Source organism: Carassius auratus, unplaced genomic scaffold, assembly GCF_003368295.1.
Source record: "Carassius auratus strain Wakin unplaced genomic scaffold, ASM336829v1 scaf_tig00003777, whole genome shotgun sequence".
Lineage (NCBI taxonomy): Eukaryota > Metazoa > Chordata > Actinopteri > Cypriniformes > Cyprinidae > Carassius > Carassius auratus.
In genome coordinates this window covers 1-20,395 of record NW_020523546.1, presented here as the reverse complement: position 1 = coordinate 20,395, position 20,395 = coordinate 1, and the positions used below count along the sequence as shown (strand labels likewise).

Genomic DNA, 20,395 nt, shown 5'->3' with positions numbered 1-20,395 from the left:
ATATCACTGCAAAATTCTTAAACAACAACAACAACAACAACATATACAGTTATATTCCCCCCACATATAGGAACTAAAACAAATATGCCTCATTGCTCCTGATTATCACAAATAATTAAATAATTAGATATGAGAACACTGCTGTGGTGGATTCTAGTTTGACTTCACATTTTATGCAGACTCTTGGTCACCTTCCAAAACTGCAGATGCATACAAAATTCATAACTAAAATTTTAACAGTTATTTTTAGATGTTGATGTTATAGGGTATACCATAACTAACAGCTTGGGTATTGCTCAACAATTTGGTCCATGAAAACAGAATTAAATAAAGCAAAAGCAAAAAAAAAGTGGTAGTAATACAGGCATAGGCTACGATTTAGTATTAATAACCCATGAAAAAAAAGCATTCCTGCCTAAAAAACCAGCAAAAAAAATCTTAAATGTAGGTTTAGCAAAAATTACAGCTATTTAAAAAATCTGGAGGTACAAATGCATAGTCATTTGAAGGTCTCACACAGAAATGTATGTACATGCCCACATACACAGATTTAATCTTTCCACAAAAGTTAATATACAAAGCAATAACTATAAAAGTATAGAAAAAAATGACAACACATTTTGACACAACACTATGTAATAATTTCTAAACCACCTTTACATGATGCCAAAAAAGCTGAATCATATTACATTTAAGTAAATCAACAGCTCTTAATGCAAAAGGCCTCTCCATCAACAACCCTGAAGTGTTAATTTAAAAGAGCAAATAGAAGACTGAAAAACTGTAAATGTTGTGATAATGGAACAGCTGTGCCAAGATCATACTACATTATAACAAGTAGAGCTCGCTTTTAAGCTCACAATGAAATGATGCGTACAATTTCTTACCCTGATCAATGCTTATGTGTCAACAAAACATTCACTGATTAAAGTAAAATGTGCAAAATTTAAGACAGGGCTTGGTCTGTATTAACAATACTGGTTGTATGAAATCATCAGAGCTCAATAACGCTCCCTTCATGTTTTACAGAAAGCCTGGCAGCATTGAGCTCATTTCATTAGGAGGGCCATCGCAAACATTCGCCGGCTCAGACACTTCCAACATTTTTAAATATGAGAGCCACATCAGTGCTACTGGAAAGTGTGCATTGTGTCATTTCCCATAATCCTGGCATACCACAAATCATCGTTTCCTTCCAAGTGCTATGAAAATAAAAACTAGTGTATATAGTAAAGACAGAGGCTTGTGGTTTGGAATGTGTCCTCTTGTTTATAGAACCGCTTCTTGTGTCTGCACACTATAACCCAGCTAACCACTTAACCTCTATTCATCCGCTTATGACATATTCTTTCTTTAACCCCTTGTGGTCCACTGAATCTAGCTGTGGTCACTTCTTGCCGCTTGTTCCATTGATTGTTTTGTTTTTTCCAGAGCCTCCTTTTCTTCTCCGTGATGAAGTGGAATTACTACTGGAGTTCTTCTCTGCTAATAGTAGTGATTATGTAAGAATACATTTTGGTGTTAAATAAAGATTTAAACCCAGATTAAATGCTATTCAGATATTTGAGGGGTACATAAATCTCAAGCGGTCCTAATATGGTCTTAAAAGGATAGTTCAACCAAAAATGAAAATTTGATGTTTATCTGCCTACCCCCAGGGCATCCAAGATGTAGGTGACTTTGTTTCTTTAGTAGCACACAAATTGAGATTTTTAACAAAAAATATTGTAGTCTGTCAGTCTTATAATGTTAGTGGATGGGAATCATGGCTAAAACATACAATAAAACAAAACAAAAACACACACAAACAAAACTAAATGAAACCCCGCGGCTCGTGACGATACATTGATGTGTAAAGACACAAAACGATCTGTCTGTGCAAGAAACTGAACAGTATTTATAATGTTTTTACTTCTGATTCACAGAATGTGCAAACTGTTAGAGCTCTCCTAAGCGCGTCCTCCTGAGTGCATTCTCAAGCAGGCATGTGAGGAATCTTCTTCTTCTTCTTCTTTTATGATGGATCGCAGATTTATAAGTATATTAACACCACAGACCGGTCGTTTTGTGTCTTTACACATCAGTGTATCATCACGAGCTGCAGGCTTTCATTTGGTTTTGTTTCTGGATGTTTTTTTTGTTGTCGTTTTTTTATTGTATGTTTTAGTCGTGATTCCCATCCACTTATATTATAAGACTGACAGACTTAAGTAAAACGATTTCAGTAAAAAATCTCAGTTTGTGTTCAACAGAAGAAATAAAGTCACCTACATCTTGGATGCCCTGGGGGTAAGCAGATAAACATCAAAATATCATTTTTGGGTGAACAATCCCTTTAATATCATAGTACAATTATTTTATTTTTATTTTAATCTACAGGGAAGAAAATTTAAAAATACTGAAAGGAAATTGCCTGTCACAAATCTTCTTTAAACATTCAACTTCTAGATATTTACGGTCATTTGACAAACCCTCTAAAACAAATCAGATTGCATGTTACCTTTGGAAGTTTCAAGAATGTTGTCATACGTGTCAATAATGGTGCTGTCGTCACAGTCTGCAATGTTCTGTCAAAGTTAAGAGAGTTGTCATTTTATCAATATGTGAAGTCTACAGCACAAACCAGGAAAATAAATTTCACACCAGAGCAAATTATTAACACCTCAATTGTGACTTTCTCCTCTGTGGTTCCCCCTTTATTATCACCAGAGGTCGCCATCACCTGAGTTGTGACTTTTCCCATCAAACTCCATTTCCCATCAGCCCGTACCAGACTTTGATTATGAGATCACCTGATGCTTGTTTATGGGACTACTTAAGCCTCTGCCTCACACCAACTCTTTGTGAAGTCTTGTTCTGCCCTGACTGACATTTCTGGGTGTTGTCATCTTCTCTTGTGGAGTCCTGTGTTTTGGATTCTTCGCTGCCTGCCTTTTTGACTCTCCTGGCCTGTTTTTTTAAACTGTTGTTTACTCTACTTGCTGCCAGCCCCGATCACTCGCCTGTCTTGTTGTTCTGCCTTTGTCTCATCTCTGATAACCCTGTTACTGTTTATTGACCATTGCCTGTACGAATGTGTTTACTTTCATTAAAAGCTAATTCATAATTGCACTCTGCTTGGGATGAATCTAATGTAAATTCTGTCAAATTTTTAATGATCAGTTGACTGAACTAGATTTATATTCTTGCTGAAGAATCTACAGTTTTTAATTAAGGACCGTAGTATCTCTCAGTATATCAAGTTATTGTAACAGACAAATAAATATGGTCCTTTACCTTCAGTCTCCTCCCATAATTCTGCTCGTACCAAATCATTCCATACAGACAGAGTAAAGTAATAAAAGCCTGGAAGGTGGCAAGAGAAAGAGAGAGAATGTATGAGACTTCACCACACATAAAGTGGGATTCAAAATTCATAGTATTTGGTCTATTTCCCTTGCACGTGATCCAGTAATTAGCTTTTTAAATAAAGTTGAATTTTAAACATTTCTGTACTTCTGAATATTTTAAATGAGATTTTGAATCTCAGATTTTCAATGTGGTTTTAGACTTCTGAATCCCCCACTGTATTTAGTTAATAGAAACACAGGTTTTAATCTGTAAACGTTCAGGGCAAACTACAGATGTATAAACAAACATAATCAACTGTTGAATAATAGTCAAAGTACAGCAATATTTGTTAAGGTTTGACTATCTGTTAAGAAAAACACTAAACACATCTCTAAAACAAATTTTATTTTAAAAGATAGTAATATAAAAAAATAAATTCATGAATTATTTTGTATAAATTAATAAATATATAATAATAGTGATACTGTTTTCACCAAAACTCACCAAACACAAAAGCCAAAGGACAACATAAAGAACCTGTGTTTTAGAGAACAAGTCTTGTCCAAATTTGATACAAGCCAGAGCTTCCAGGAAAGCAATGGCCCTAAAAGGAAGAACAGAAGCACACACTCATAAATGCAATACCCGAAAAATTTAAATGTATGAATTTCGTTACATTGCATAACAATATATCAAACTAAGTGGTATTTTTTGTTTCGTTTCTATAAATAAGACAAAAGCTTTCACACTTGTGGAAACACATGAGGGTGAGTAAATGACAATTTTAATTTATAGTTAAATTATCCCTTTAAGCGTTCAAAAGTATCAAATACTTTTAGCACCACGGAACATCTTTCAGGTTTTGTGAAACCATGTAAATAAACGCTCTTTCAATATAAAAAACAAATAAATAAACATAACTTTGTTTAATGCACAATGGCAAATCTCTATGAGCATTTTAGACTTGTAGCACTTACAAATACAAAAGTGAGGTTTGTTAACTCTAGTCATCAGACCTGGAGCTTAAAGCCAAGAGAAAATACCTGCATTGTTTGGAATAGAATGGAAAAAGTGAGATTGTCTGGTAAACAGGACACAAATCACCTGACTCTAACAAAACCAGCTGTGGCAGGATGGAACTAAACCTATGTATTATATGTCTGAGTATCTATATCACTGTATTTTCAGAAAGATAAGTTCAAAAACAGACAGAATAATTTCATGACACAGTCTTTATGTAGAAGGGCTAAGTTCACCCAAAAATGAAAACGCTGTCATGTCTCTCAGAACCAGTGTAATTTTATTTGTACTGCGGAACACAGCAGAAAATATTTTAAAATGTTTTTGTTTACACACTGAAAGTGAGCGAGGTCCAAAACAACACTGGAGCCCACTGACTTTCATTGTCAATGTAAGCTGCTCAAAATGTGCTCCACAAATGTGTTCCTTATGTTTCACACAATTCATACAGGTTTGGAATGCCATAAGTGTGAGTCAATTTTGACAAAAGTTTCATTTTTGAAGAACTAACCCTATAAGTCATCATCTGTTGCTGATTATAAGTCCCAAAACATCTAAACTGGAAAAACCACTGGCTTTACTATTAATATGACTTCTACAAATCCTTATTTTGACAGATATTACATAGAACGTTTGCATTAGATAAATAAACATACTTACCCAAACACCCAACACTGTGTTCCTACTCTTTTGCACTGGGTGTCTGTTAGATATGCATAGTATTGCCTAAATGCAAATGATAAAAAAAAAATAATAATAATTCAACACCTCTGGCATAAAACATCAGCCAAACTTCACTATCCAAAATGAAAATATTAATTTAGAATGACTATATGGCTGGAAAAACAGCATTTCTGTGTTGATGTTTCTGGATCATCGGATCACACGCCACAATAAATAAAGCATTTCAATAAATAAATATAACTGGTTTTTGAAGAAATAGCATTCTCATTCTCAAAAGACTTTGCTTTAGTACATCAGATTTTGAAGAGATAATGATCCTGATCTCTAGATAAGCAAAACGAGGCCAGAGCAAAAATAAAGGGAAATTTCTTAGTATTGTTCGGTCGGGTGAGATGTACCAGTACAAAGAAAGGTTCATTTCAAGGGATTACGCTGGAACATTACCGAACTGTGGGGGCAGTGATGATCCCAATAAAGAGGATCCGGCACCAGCTGAGAGGATGAGAGGCCTGGAATACGAAGATATGCTTCAGGAAAAATGTGTTCAATTCTGTGAGCTGTAGGAGAGCAAAAAAAAAAAACAGGACAAACGTGAGTGAAAACCCAAAGAATCAAAAAGATACATACTGTGGTCTGCTTCTGTTTGTTTAAGCCCAAATGAATGTATTGAACAATTTTATATTTCTTGCTGTTTTTCAATTAAACTGAATATTTGTTTAGGGTACATTAGGTGTGTAAGTGATGCTTTGTCTACACTAGTGTTCATTAAGTTAAATTTTTTAAAGAAATTAATAGTTTTTTTTTTTTTAGAAAGGATGCATTATATTGATCATTGTACATTGATTAAAAGTGACAGTAAAGACTTTTACATTGTTACAAAAGATTTCCATTTCAAATAAATGTTGTTCTTTTCTTTTAAACTTTCTATTCATCAAATAATCCAGAAAAAAAATGGTATTAAGGTTTACACAAAGGTATGAATCATGTTTTCAACAATGATAATAATATTAGTAAGAAAAGTTTTTTTTTTTTGAGTAGCAAATCAACATCGAATAATTTCTGAAGGATCATGTGACACTGAAGACTGGAGTAAAAGCTGACGAAAATTTAGCTTTTCCATCACAGGAATACATTATATTTTAAAATATATTAAAATAATAAAACAAAAATCAAATATAAAAAAAATAATGGTTTTCTATATAATCACAGCAAAAGATGGGATATGCAGTTTTGTCAAACAAGAAAAGGTTTCGTGCATAAAAGCTCTTTATCAGACCTGATGATGACCAGATTGAAACATCTTTGATTTTCCTGTTTGAAATATTTTGTGGCTGAGCACCTGCGTTGAGCACTTTGATTGGAATCTTTATATGCAGTTTTGTCGCAATAAGCAGGCTAAACAAGTATTTTCTGTCAAGCTAGATTATTAAGGTTCTCATTAAAAATACATAATGGAATCCTAATGAAATCTTAATTATCATCAACACTCATTTTCTCACTGTGACTATAATTTAAATGCCCCCAGTTTGGAAAATCATGGCTAAAGTAAATTTTCACACTGCTGGTTCGGTTCATATCCAACATACTAAACCTGAATGTAGCGTAAACTGAGAGGCTTTCCATACTACTTATATTTTAGATCACAATCACCATCAAGTAGATTTCTGTAGCATCACACACCTGCCATACTATCATGAAGAGGTAGATTCCAGCCACCCTCTGAAAAGAGGATTTGGGGTCAAACCAGCGCACATACGTCCAGCTGGCCGGAGTGAACTGCAAAACAGCCCGTTTCAGCTTGCCTGTGGTGGTGTGGATATCCCTGAACACATTCACAACACACAAACGACCTGTTTACAATAATCCTAGACACACGAACATCCTTGTACACTACCTCATAAAAACCCTGGATCAGATGATCCAACAAGAATGTAGCGCAAAACAGGTTTGGAGTTAACACAGATAGCTAATGTTGGAACAAATGTTGGTTTCATGGGGAACAGCCCCAGATGAATTTAAAAGAGAATTAATAAAAAGAGCTTACTTGATACTGGCCCAGTGGTAGGTACGCATCTCTAAAAAGCGACACACAGTCATGCCAAGCCAAATGCCCCCTCCGTTGCACAATAGGATGTCAAGAATGACTTGATCCCACCAGCACTCTGCAAAGTTTGGCAGGAGGTGCATGAAGAACAACTGAATGAGGAAGAAAGAGAGAGAAGAGAGAAATATAATGCAACAAGTGGTGGTGTGCCCTATATAACAATCCAGGCGGTTTTCACTGCTACAATATTAGGCATCAGCTTATATAATGATGTCAACAGTAATAATAATAATAATAATAATAATAATAGGCACGACTCAAACAATAAATCTGTCAATTATAAAAATTATACTCAATAGGATACTAGAAGGGTTTACCTCAAACTGTGATTTTCTATTTTATTTCCTTAATCAAAGAACACTTAGTCATATTTCCTTTAAATTAATTCTTACAGATTAAGTATGGCGTTACGAGGAAATTGCGTAATCAGTACTATTGCATAAGCAGCTGCTTATTTTCTAAGGCATTCGATTGGGAAAGACATCTACCCACTCATGGTGTCAAACCATATCCAAAAACATTTATATATGGAGCTTTAAACAGTTTTTACTGTATTTATTTGATCAAATCAGCAGCTTTGGTGAGCACAAGAGACTTCTTAAAAAAACATGAAATAAAAAAAATCAAGCTGCCCCCAAACGTTTGACATTTAAATAGTTTAAATATATAAAATGCATTACCTCTGTGAGCTCCCATGTGATGCTGATGGTCCAGCAGAGGCCGTAGCTGCGGATGAGTAGAGCTTTCATTGCCCAGCCCCAGAAATGACCAAAGGCAAAAATGTCAAAATGACTCCGGATGCGTTCCCATGTAATCACGTGACAGTTTATGGCATACTCCTGTACAATTTGGGATAAAATAAATAAATAATTAAAACAAAATTAAACAATTAGATAGTAAAATTAGATAGTAAAATTATAATAATTATTTACACTATAGATTATTTTATTGGCTATACGACATATAAGGGCTATATAAGCCTTTTATTTTCAAGAAACAAATTTCACAAATTTTACAAATTAATGAAAATAAAAACTGACACAAATTAGGGGCGAATTAGATACAGTGAATGACATGGAGCCTGATGTCAATGGACAGATTCAAATAATCCTATTGGCTGGATGTCCGCAGTCAGGCCGTCCTCTGAGCTACATAGAAACCTCTTACAGAAAGCTGGCATTATCTCTTTACACTGATTAATCATAGTTCACCGGATTAGAAACACACACACACACACACACACTGAAGGGAGGGTTTCAGCTATACGGCTATAGGCAAAGATGACATTATACAGGAAATCACAGATTGTATAAAAAAGGATGCACTTTATTTTTTTTTTATTTTAACTTGCCTTAATTAAATGTTCAATAATTATGCATCAGCAACAGACTTTTTATATTGGTTTGTAAATGAATTATAATTATGGGAATCAGGAAAATTACCTGAAAGTACCGGATGAACTTAACAAGATCAAAGATTGCAGAAAACATAGGACAGACCAGTTGAGAAGTGAGAAAATAAATAATGACTTGAACTGCTAGTACAGATTTGTTACTGTTTATATAAACACAAAATGTTGGCCTACAGCAACAAAGAGTATAAGATGTGATGGTTTTATTGATGACAAAAAACTTTATAGCCTCTCACAAAAGGATGAATTTAGTTTTTTTGGATATCACTCACCATGACATCTGCTTCTCGTGTGGCGTAACGTAGATTGGGGTCCAGCCAATACAACAGCGCCTTCACTTGATCCCAATTCAGGAAGATGAGGAACACCAGGAAGAGGAAGTAAAGGACACTGAGACCTGAAAAGTGCCAATAGATCCAGGTGTTGGACGTTGAGTCAACTCAGCCGCTGATACACAAGAAGAGACTGTTAACAGTCACTCACCAAAAACCATGCGCCATATAACAGGATGAGGTCTTGTGAAAGGACCTAAAAGATGTTTTTAATCCAATGAAAGACATATATATTTAGTAGGGACATAAAACTTGTTAAATGGACAGTTCATTTTCATGTCATTCCTATGAACGTATTGTATGGAAAAGTGTAGCTTGGAAATTCTACTACAAATATTTGCTTTTGTGTTCCATTGAAGAAAAGACATGAGTGTGAGTTAATAATGACAGAAATTTCCTGCAGTGAAAGCACTCGGCAAAAGTCAATTTGCATCCAGTTAAAAAGTATGTAATACTACTGAGAAGCAAATTAACAATTATTGTACCGTTGGGGAAGGCAAGAACACTGATAACAAGAAAGAAAGAGCCAACCAGCAGCAGACCCACACGCAGGTTATTATCAGAATCACCATCATCCCTGCACGAAAACAATGAAAACACGAGGTTCAGATGACATATCAGAGCCATGATTATTACATCACAGAACTCTAACCTTTCACATTGTCACCAGACTCTGGTGGGCGTGTGTGTGTGTGTGTGTGGCAAATGGAGAATAAGACAGACCAGTATAGTAAAAGGAAGATACTATTGTCAGTATTTTTATTAGTTTTTATTATTTATATTTTGTATTTGCATTTTCATTTTGGTTAAAGTTTTAATAATTTTATTAGTTTTAGTTTTTGAAAACAACAATATAAATATAATGAAAACTATTTTTAATGAGCTTAGTGTAATATTTAAGGTTTTCAAATAATTTAAAGCAGTTGTTAACCTAATCTGCGTTGGCAACATTCTAACAAAATATCTTAATTCCATTTAAACTATTTAAGCTGATGCAGTCGGCTTGACTGAACGCTGTCACGCGCTCTGAATTGCCGTTGCCATGCTGACAGGAGTGTCCTGCCGTAAACCTGCTGTTTGTTTACTTACCTCGTAAACGCAAAGTACATTATGCTGACAACGGTGAGCGTCAGTAAAGTGATGGTATGCGGTTTGTAGAAGAAATCGATGGTGATATCCTCCACCTGTTGCTCGTTTATCATCCGAAAGTGAAGTTTACAATTCGCGTCATCTTTACTGAGCATCCTGGAACCCTGATTGGGCGCCATGGTTGGTCTCATCCAAACTTACAACGGATCCAGAAGACACTCCACTCCGCCAGCGCCGAGTTTCTCTGACAGAATTTCGCTGAAGTTGAGTGGGTCGAGATGTTATTACCGCCCTATTTCTGGCAACTTCATTGGCTGGGTAAAAGCAGGATGTTATAAGAGCTTCTCCCATTTGCAGAGCTTTGTTTCAGGCGGGTTCGTTCAGGGTTCGTGGGCGTTGACTGGAGAAAAGATGAGCGAGACTACCATCTTCTGGTCTGAATGCGCGCTCGCGTGAAGCGGATCTACTTCTGAAGTTCACATTGGAGATGTTCTCTGTTGTTCTTCATCTATTTCAGTCCGATCTAAAATCAGTTTAAATAATCTGAATCTAAAGCTTTTCTTTCTTTTTTCTTTCTTTCTTTTTCTTTCTTTCTTTGTCTTTCTTTATGTTATAATGGGAGGAATTTTCAAGTTAGCCTATATGTGTGTGTGTGTGTGTTTGTGGGCATGTTTTTGTGACATATCAGGACACAACTCTGTATAATGACATGGGTATGACACAGGTATTACAAGGAGAGGGAGACTTATGAGGACATAACCCATGTCCCCATTTTTCAAAACACTTATAAATCATACAGAATGAGGTTTTTTGAGAAAGTAAAAATGCACAAAGTTTCCTGTGAGGGTTAGGTTTAGGGGTAGGGTTGGTGAATGGCGATAGAATATACAGTTTCTACAGTATAAAAACCATTACGCCTATGGGATGTCCCCACTTTTCACAAAAACAAACGTGTGTGTGTGTGTGTGTGTGTGTGTGTGTGTGCGCCACATAATGGACCATAATAATCCCATTGGACATGCAGTTCATATGCCAGTGTTTTTATTTCCTTTTTATTTGATGTGTTGGCTACATTTACTGGAAATTTACTGATGATGTGTTGGCTACATTTAATTACATACCTGTCATAAAACAATTGGCCATGGCTTGACAGATCTCTATTACACATTATATGTCACCTAGTCACCTTTCCTCAACTACAACCATAAAAGACACCCAGCCCACCAATTATAGGTCTGACTCATCAGACTATGTGGATTATTGCCAACACTCATACAAAGATGTAAAAAAATAATTGTAAATCAGATCTAGATTTGATGAAAAAAAAAACATTTATGTATACATATAAATATTACTCTCAAAGAAAATTGTGTATACATTATATGCACTAAAATTATAATACATTATATGCACTATATTTTATGTATAACAATTTTCTATCTTAACTGTGTTACATTTATTTTAAGTCTTTAAATCAGTTTTTAAATCATTTGCCGTTTTTATTTATTTGTTTTAATGTTGTGATTATTTGTACGAAAGTTCTAAGTGGCCATGCATTATAATATTTTTCTTCTTGTTTTCTCGTTATAACTCTTAGAACTTCCGTATATTTGTTATTATTATTTTCTTTTATTTTATGTAAAGCACTTTGAATTACCATTGAAATGTGTTATATAAATAAACATGCCTTGCCTATGCAAAATAAATAAATAAATAAAAAATATAATATAATATAATATAATATAATATAATATAATATAATATAATATAATATAATATAATATAATATAAGGGTGCCTAAGGGATCCAGATGGCCAACTGACCATAGGCAAACTGATTAGAATTAATATGTAAACAATTTTTTTAAAGTATCTGTGTTTGAAACATTTAACCACACAGAAACTATACATTTTGCTACTTATAGCAAACATATATATATATATATATATATATATATATATATATATATATATATATATATATATATATATATATATATATATATATATATATATATATATATATATATATATATATATAATTAAAAGTTAACTGTTTGGTTTAATTCTAATGAATAGTGACAAATTAACTGAGTAATGTTGATGCCACTTTTATTTGAATAATCAATTACCAGTATAAACGCGTGTTTTATTATTGACTAGCGCAAAGCCAAGGCAACCTAACAGGTTACATGACCTCTGGAAAGGGGTCAGATTTATTGTAGCAACGAATCGTAGCAACGCAGAGAGTCCATGACGACGATGGTTGCGAGTTCTTAGCTCATGTGTTGGAATGCGACAGTGTATGAGAACTTGACACAGATCAAAGAGTTCCGGAGCCGCGCTGAATGCTCGCGCTGTCCTGAGCGATAAACATGGGCTGTGGGAGCTCCAAAATCACGGTGGTTGAACCCGTGAAACCGAACAGTCTGAACGGAAATGAGGTCAGCTGTAGTCTTTTTGTTATTCGATTTATGATTTCGAACATGAATTAATAAACGAGTCGGTAGTGGTTATAATATGTTGAAACAAATGAGGAAACTGATGAAGATAATTGGTTTTTTCCCTCAGCTGTGATATTTAATAGTCTATATTATGTGAATTAGATGAATAATTAAACAAAACAAAATGCTTTAGCTGGTCTGAGCTGATTTCGCCTGGTTTCACATTCCTAAATCCTTTAAAAAAAACAGCCAACAGAACAGATAAACTATATGACAGGCTGACAATTTAGGCTGTCAATGTTCTATTATATGAAGACTTATATCTGACTTTGCTTTTATTTTGTAGAGCGAAACTCTGGAGGTTGTTGTGGCTCAGGGAGGCTCTCGTGGTGACTCTGCAGTGTCCAAAATGACCACCGATAGCGGGGTCAGTCTAGATGCAGCAGAGCCATCGGTTCTACCTGGATCTGTACCTAGAATGCTGCCACCGCTACAAGGTTAGATCGAAATTCTAGGACAGCTTGATTTTATTTCACTTTAAATGAACCAAAAACTGCTGACTGAAAGTGCAGAGGAAAGCTGAAATGGAATAAACATATCAAATAGAATGTAGGAAATCAACTGAATCTAATGATTATTTTGACCTACACGTTGTGTGAAATCTAGCCCAGAGTCCTGGACTGGCCCAGCAAAGTGAAGAGAGGCCTGAGTCCAGTGAGATCCTGGAGCAACTGCTGGTTCAAGGAATAATTCCAGCTCAGCCAAGACAGGGAGGAAGTGGGGAAGCCTACGACATCATGGTGAGGGCTGAAAAGTATAAATCCTGAAATATAAAAAGCATTAAATAAAGCTGCTATAATGTCTCAAATATTACATTTTCTCACATTAAACAACATTTTAAGAAAAGTCTGTAAAAAAGGGCAGAGTGTTAATATAAAAAGTCTGTAAAAAAGGGTAGAGTGTTAATATAAAGGAATATTTCTTAATGATTTTACCTGTATTTTGAATTACGCATTGCATTGGAATTTATTTATTTATTTATTTATTTATTTATTGCATGCTTATAATCATTTATTATTACAAGAATCTCTAAAATACAAATCTTTTTGTGTAATGAGCTCTATACTGTGTATTTGACCATTGTTACTGGCAACTAACTTTTTTTTTATTTAGTTGATCATAATTCCAAAATAAACCCTTTGATACAAGACAGGGTTGTGGTCCTGATCACCCTTTTTGGAGTTTATTTAGTTTGATAATGATCTTTAGTCTTTAATCCACTCTAACATTTAGTTGACTATTCCTTCAATAGAAGGAAAATCTGTAATAAAAATTTCATATTGTGTGTGTATGCATGATAATTTCAACAAAAATGTATAATGTCTGTTAGATGGATGATGCTGAGAAGCCAAAGAGAAGGCCACCCGCTCGGCTAGAGTCACTGAAAATTCGCAAAGAACAAGAAGTCACCAGAAAGGAAGACATTGAGATGAAGATGAGACAAGTGGAGGAGAGGAGAAAGGTGAAGCAGAACCAAATGACATTTATCATTCATTCACTTTTAATGAATTTAAATCCCTCAGGTAATATTCAGTACACTGTATTTGATCTAATTGTTTGTAGCTGCGATTAGCTGAAACATCTGTTTTAGGAGAAAGAGCAGGACCTGAAACACAGGTTGAGGATTAAATCAGCGCGGCCGCGTGTCACTGCCCCAGTGACTGCAGAGGGGGAACTCGACCCCACGGAACTGCTCCATTCTGAACAGCTTCCTGTCCCAACCAGAACCAAACACCTACAGATGCCAATCAATGGAGAGTCTGAGCACCTGAGGCTTACTGATTCCCCAGAACTGGAAAATGACTCCAGCTCCAGACTCCAACAGACTGAAGGCACAGATGAGGGATTTTAGACCTGCTGCTTATGTGTGTTTCAGAATGACACATGCAGGATAAACTGAGCCATACGTCCAGAAGCAGCTTGATCTAGTCAAGTTAAGTTACATTCTTAGAGTTGCACATGCACTTTACATGTTATTCACATTATTAATCTTGTTTATTTTAATACAGGGTATGGCTCAGATCAAATTCTGACCTTGGGTTTTACATTATTATATAGAAAAAGAAATGGAAATATGTGCCTAATAAGTGTAAACAGGTTGATGCAATCATTTTGTAGCTAGCAGAACATTGATTAGAAGGAATGATAATTCAGCATGATATATATGTTGCCAATGAGATATTTCTTTTATAGTGCTCATAGGTCTTGAATCTTAAGAACATTATTCTTGTACTAAACATACACCATTCAAAAGGTTGAGGCAAGTAAGATTTTTTAATGTTTTTGTATAAAAGTCTCTTGTGCTCACCAAGCCTGCATTTATTTGTTTCCAAATACAGTAAAAATAGAACATATATCTAAGATTTATTTGCTCGAGTAACATTTCCTATTATTATTATCCATGTTGAAAACAGATATTCGGCTTAATCTTCTTTTTGGAAGTCATGATACATTTTACCCGGGATTCTTAGATAAATGGAAATGTCAAAAGAACAGCATTTGCTTGATATAGAAATCTTTTGTAACATTGTAAATGTCTCTCCTGTGACTTTTGATCAAGTTAATGCATCCTTGCTGAATGAAAGCATTCATTTCTTACCAACCCCAAACCTTTTATGTACAGTTTATCATGTAAACTATTTTTATATGCAATCAGTTATTAGAATAATCTGTGAGATATTTTTTCCAAAAATCAATATATTCTTTTAAGCACTCAGTTGCAATTATTTACCTTCCAATGAAGGTAAATGGCTGTCCACAAGGTGGCGCTACTTAGCTTATGTAGTAGGCTGAAATGGGGACTTGTTTTCTGTCTTGGGAACAGCGGAAGTCTGAGATGGCTCTCTGCTGTTTTCTTTGCATGTTATCTCTGTAATTATGATGGTTTAACTGTCTTAAGTAACTAGGCCTCTTGCAATTTGCTAATTAAATAAAACAAGATACCTTAAAAAAAAAAAAAAAAAAAAACGTCATCTGTTGTGTGTGTGTGTGTGTGTGTGTGTGTGAGAGAGAGAGAGAGAGAGAGAGAGAGAGGGTGTGTGTGTTTGTACTTGTGTGTGTGCTGTTACAGCTGCCAGTGATTTGTCTGCCTGCACTGACATTCCCAAAGGTCCCACCTGTTACATTTGAAAATGCCCCCTCTATCAAAGCAGTTATGCAGTCAAACTGGCTCTTCTTAGACAGGCTTATATGATGGCATATAAAAATCAGCATCACGGACTCAAACACTAAAAAATATGTACAGCATAACTATATTTCACCAGACTTTATCCAAATAAACGAAGTATACGGTTATAACCTTTTATGACTTGTGTGGCTTTCAGAGTCGTCAGCTGTTCGCTAAAACCTATGACCTCTGAAGGCCATAAATGTGTGTTTGTGAGAGTGAGTGACTGTGTTTGACAGGTGGATTGTGTGAGGGCTCTCCAAAATCTCTGTAGTCTCTCGTTCTTTTTGTTTACCCTGCAAAATCAGCATTAAGTCTATTATAAACTATTCCATTAGTGTAACCCAACTTGAAAAGGAGAAGAACTAACAAGACAGGTTATATCCATTAACTTTATGGAAAATTCTGAGTTCAAGAAAAAGGGTTCAAGTTAAGCTCGATCAACAGTACTTTAAGGTGTAACAAAAAAAGAAATATGGCATTTAAAATGGAATGGAATCCATAAATATATATTCATGTTCATTACTTATATTAATTTATCTGAAATTAAAAAAAAAATATTTTTCCAAGGCAACATTTCAAATTTTCATTTAGTTTAACTTGATGTGCTAAAATAACTAAACTAAAACTGAAATATTAATAAACCTATAAAGACACATTTGAAAAGAAAAACTAATAAGAATGACAAAATTACTGTAACTTTGAAAAAGAAAATAAAAAATAACAAAAAACTATTTATGAAGAAAAAACACTGGTGTAACATGATTTTAGTGGAAGCATGTTAAACTTTTCTGTGTAATTTATTTCAACTTTGTTGCCATGACAACATAACTCCTAAAACAGCTGTAAAAAAATAACAATACCAATTTTACCAAGTTTAAAGTTTTAGCATAAAATGAATGTGAGAGCTTTTATAAAAAGAGCTTCACATTTCTGCTTTTGAATCCTATATCCTATCCCTTTGACTTTCAATGTAAATGCCTTGCAGAAACCTTAGATTTTTTGCTTTTTTATAGAAAAATTATTTTGGTGGTAATTATCTCAGAAATGCTGTCAGTTAAGCTTTGTCAACTGAACCCGGAATATTCCTTTTGATGCAAATTTTATTAAATTGATTGCTAATCAAGTTATTCAGTGGTTGCCCATAAAACTGTGCAAGTCAATGTCTTGTAGGTAAATGTAGACAAATGCCTGAAAGAGGATAGGCCTCCTTTTGTAACTGTGCTGAAACACAAAGCCATCTCCCTCACAGCGCCTCCACTCGCAGCTTAATGAGCGTGTGGCCCGGCATGAATAAATTAGTTGACTCATGGATGCTCTAGATCGAGTTCCTACCTGATATTTTTATATAAAGCCTCAGTTATCCATCCACGGGCGTCAGGATCTCCACATGGCTTGGCGGGTCACACTACACAGGCTAGTTCTCGGGTTGCAAGCTTCCACAAAAACTCCATCACCCAAGTGCTTTGGAAGTTGTATGGTCTAAATGAGAAGGCTGTTTAATAATTTACCTGGTGACATATCATGTTTCCTCCCAATTATATGGAGACCTAGAAAATAGTCTGTTCTTTATGTGCTAAAGGAGATTGGGATGGTCTGTCATCAGCAGTTGTAATTGTCGGTGATTGTTGTAAAGATGCGCCTTTCATATGTCAAGGAAATGTTAGAATGCTATATTATACTTTTCATTAATTATTAACTGATTTTAATTTGATGTTGGAATAAATAGCAGCTATGTCCTGAAGTATGCATATTTCTACAAATTCATGTTATTGTATGTCATGTATTAAAGCCGGTGAAAATAATTCTAATCAAATGGTGACCACTGAACACATTTTTTTTAAATATTACAGAACATAATATAATATATATATATAATTATATGTATATATATATATATATATATATATATATATAATATATTATATATATATATATATATATATATAATATATATATATATATATATATATAAAACCCAATTCCCAAAAAGTTGGGACACTGTACAAATTGGTGAATAAAAAACAAAATGCAATGATGTGGAAGTTTCAAATTCAAATTTCAAATGTTAATTCAGAATAGACACAGATGAGAAATCAAATGTTTAAACAGCAAAAATGTCATTTTAAGGGAAAAAATACGTTGATTTTAAATTTAATGGCATCAACACATCTCAAAAAAGTTGGGACAAGGCCATGTTTACCACTGTGTGGCATCCCCTCTCCTTTATATAACAGTCTGCAAAACATCTGGGGACTGAGGAGACAAGCCTGCTCAAGTTTAGGAATAGGAATGTTGTCCCATTCTTGTCTTATACGGGCTTCTAGTTGCTCAACTGTCTTAGGTCTTCTTTGTCAAATCTTACTCTTTAAAATGCGCCAAATGTTTTCTATGGGGGAAAGATCTGGTCTACAGGCTGGCCATTTCAGCACCCGGATCCTTCTTCTACGCTGCCATCATGTTGTAATTAATGCAGTATGGCATGTTGTCTGGCATTGTCATGTTGGAAAATGCAAGACACACACTCATGCAACCCATACCATCAATAGATGCAGGCTTCTGAACTGAGCGCTGATAACAACTTGGGTTGTCTATGTCCTATTTAGTCTAGATAACATGGCGTCCCAATTTTCCAAAAGAACTTCAAATTTTATATTAGTCTGACCACCGAACAGTTTTCCACTTTACCACAGTCCATTTTAAATGAGCCTTGTCACAGAGAAGACACCTGCACTTCAGGATCATGTTAAGATATGGCTTCTTTTTGACCTATAGAGTGGATTGTGTTCACCGACAATGTTTTCTGGAAGTATTCCTGAGCCCATGTTGTGTTCCATTACAGTAACATTCCTGTATGTGAGGCAGTGCCGTCTAAGGGCCCGAAGATCACGGGCATCCAGTATGGCTTTCCTGCCTTGGACCCTTACACACAGTGATTGTTCCAGATTCCAGAATCTTTGGATGATATTAATGCATTGTTTGATAATAAATTCAAACTCTTTGCAATTGCTCTTTGAAAAAACCTTTCTGATATTGCTCCTCTATTTTTCGCCGCATCATTGGGGGAATTTGGTGATCCTCTGCCCATCTTGACTTCTGAAGAGACACTACCACTCTGAGAGGCTCTTTTTATACCAAATCATGTTGCAAATTTACATAATAAGTTGCAAATTGTTCCTACAGCTGTTCCTTATATGTACATTGAACTTTTCCGGACTCTTATTGCTACCTGCCCCAACTTTTTTGGAATGTGTAGCTCTCATGAAATACAAAGTGAGCCAATATTTGGCATGACATTTCAAAATGCCTCACTTTGTACAGTTTGTACAATGTCCCCGCTTTTTTGGAATCGGGTTTGTATATAGCCTATATATAGGCTGTATACTTTTTTTCCAGAATAAATACAAAAAATTTACAAAAAATGCTACAAAGAACTCAAAGGAATGTGTTTTATTTATTTTTTATTTTTTTTTAAATGATTAAATCATTCTTTTGTTCTTTTCTTATTTATTGGGTCATATGGAGTTAAGTGTTAACCCAATTTGTGTCTGCCTTTTTTAATTTAGCAATTAAGTTTATTTTTGACAGATCTTTATTGTCATGTGTAGTTTTTGCCTGAAGCTAGCCTATATTTTTCTTAGATCTCAAACTACCAGTGTTTCCAGCTGATTTTCCAGCTGGGTCTGTAGGCTGGTTTCATAGGGTTTTCATGCAGTAGATTGCATTTGGAGTATTTTTTTCCTATCACACTCAAATCGACATGCATTACCTGAAATAACATATGTATGAAATGTCTACAGTTCTTGAACAATGGCACACAGATGCCCCTTGTGCGTCGTCCAGCTGTTGTTCAGCGCGTGGAGTGGGCGTGTTCCCTCAAAGTGTTCTGGGTGTGGTTTAACCGGGTGCTTTTAGGAATGGGTCACACGCACGTTTTAGAAGTCACGTCAGTTTGGAAGAGGAGTTTGACCCACCTGATGATCCTTGGTTCAATCCGCTCCACATTACTTACCACATTAATCTACCTCTGACATTAAAACCCATCTGCGAGCGTGCGTTTTATATTCCTCAGCAATCGCTTTTTGTAAGTTCTAGTGAATATTTTAACGGACTATTAACGGGGTGCTACGGTCATTATCAATCCTAAATTGCACTATCGACTTTCCCTTTTTTATTTTTTATCATTATTATTTTTTTGCACTTGAGCTTTTTTTGTGAGGATGCATACCACCCAAAAGGACACCACTTATACCAAGATATTTGTCGGTGGTCTTCCGTATCATACGACGGATTCCAGTCTAAGGAAATATTTTGAAGTGTATGGCGAAATAGAAGAAGCTGTGGTGATTACCGACAGACAGACTGGAAAGTCCAGGGGTTATGGATTTGTAAGTATTCCCACTATGACGTTAGAGGCTGTCAAACGTAAACTTTGAAACAAACATTTTGCGCCACGGCAGTGTGACAGCGTGACACAACACATTTAAATGGCAACTCACCAGAACTAATGAAGGTGACTTTTATAGTCAAGCGCACTGAGTTTCTATAGAACGCGCGCTTGACGACTCACTTACTTTATTTATTTTAGTAAGTGACTTTTAAACCTTTCAAACTTTTACAATTGTTTTACGCTATCTGCTTGCATTTCTATTACTGGCTGATATTGAAACGTGTTGTAAATGGGACAGTTCACCTCATCAGTCCTTCATGTTGTCCTGAAACGAAATCTTAGGCTAAATATCCCAGTCCCTTTTTC

At 35.1% G+C, this 20,395-nt stretch overlaps 2 protein-coding genes across 5 annotated transcripts; one reads left to right on the top strand and one right to left on the bottom strand.

The window, feature by feature from the left end:
* Positions 1-529: 529 nt before the first annotated feature.
* LOC113070368 (phosphatidylserine synthase 1-like) lies at positions 530-10,149 on the bottom strand. 2 transcript variants are annotated; one of them, XM_026243648.1, is made up of 13 exons: positions 9,971-10,149; positions 9,367-9,458; positions 9,033-9,077; positions 8,822-8,946; positions 7,819-7,977; positions 7,079-7,230; positions 6,715-6,856; positions 5,479-5,591; positions 5,011-5,076; positions 3,835-3,934; positions 3,277-3,345; positions 2,501-2,567; positions 530-1,485 (listed from the first exon to the last, which is right to left on the bottom strand). In XM_026243648.1, the coding sequence occupies exons 1-13, from the start codon at positions 10,147-10,149 to the stop codon at positions 1,388-1,390; spliced, it is 1,407 nt and encodes a 468-aa protein (XP_026099433.1). In that variant the 3' UTR covers positions 530-1,387. The 2 variants fall into 2 exon arrangements, with proteins under 2 accessions (XP_026099433.1, XP_026099434.1); XM_026243649.1 differs by having other exon boundaries at positions 530-1,482.
* On the top strand, positions 10,121-15,410 carry LOC113070369 (stathmin domain-containing protein 1-like). 3 transcript variants are annotated; one of them, XM_026243650.1, is made up of 5 exons: positions 10,121-10,288; positions 12,760-12,910; positions 13,080-13,213; positions 13,804-13,935; positions 14,065-15,410. In XM_026243650.1, the coding sequence occupies exons 1-5, from the start codon at positions 10,148-10,150 to the stop codon at positions 14,323-14,325; spliced, it is 819 nt and encodes a 272-aa protein (XP_026099435.1). In that variant the 5' UTR covers positions 10,121-10,147; the 3' UTR covers positions 14,326-15,410. The 3 variants fall into 3 exon arrangements, with proteins under 3 accessions (XP_026099435.1, XP_026099437.1, XP_026099436.1); XM_026243652.1 differs by having other exon boundaries at positions 14,037-14,240; XM_026243651.1 differs by lacking the exon at positions 10,121-10,288 and adding an exon at positions 12,070-12,413.
* Positions 15,411-20,395: the final 4,985 nt, after the last annotated feature.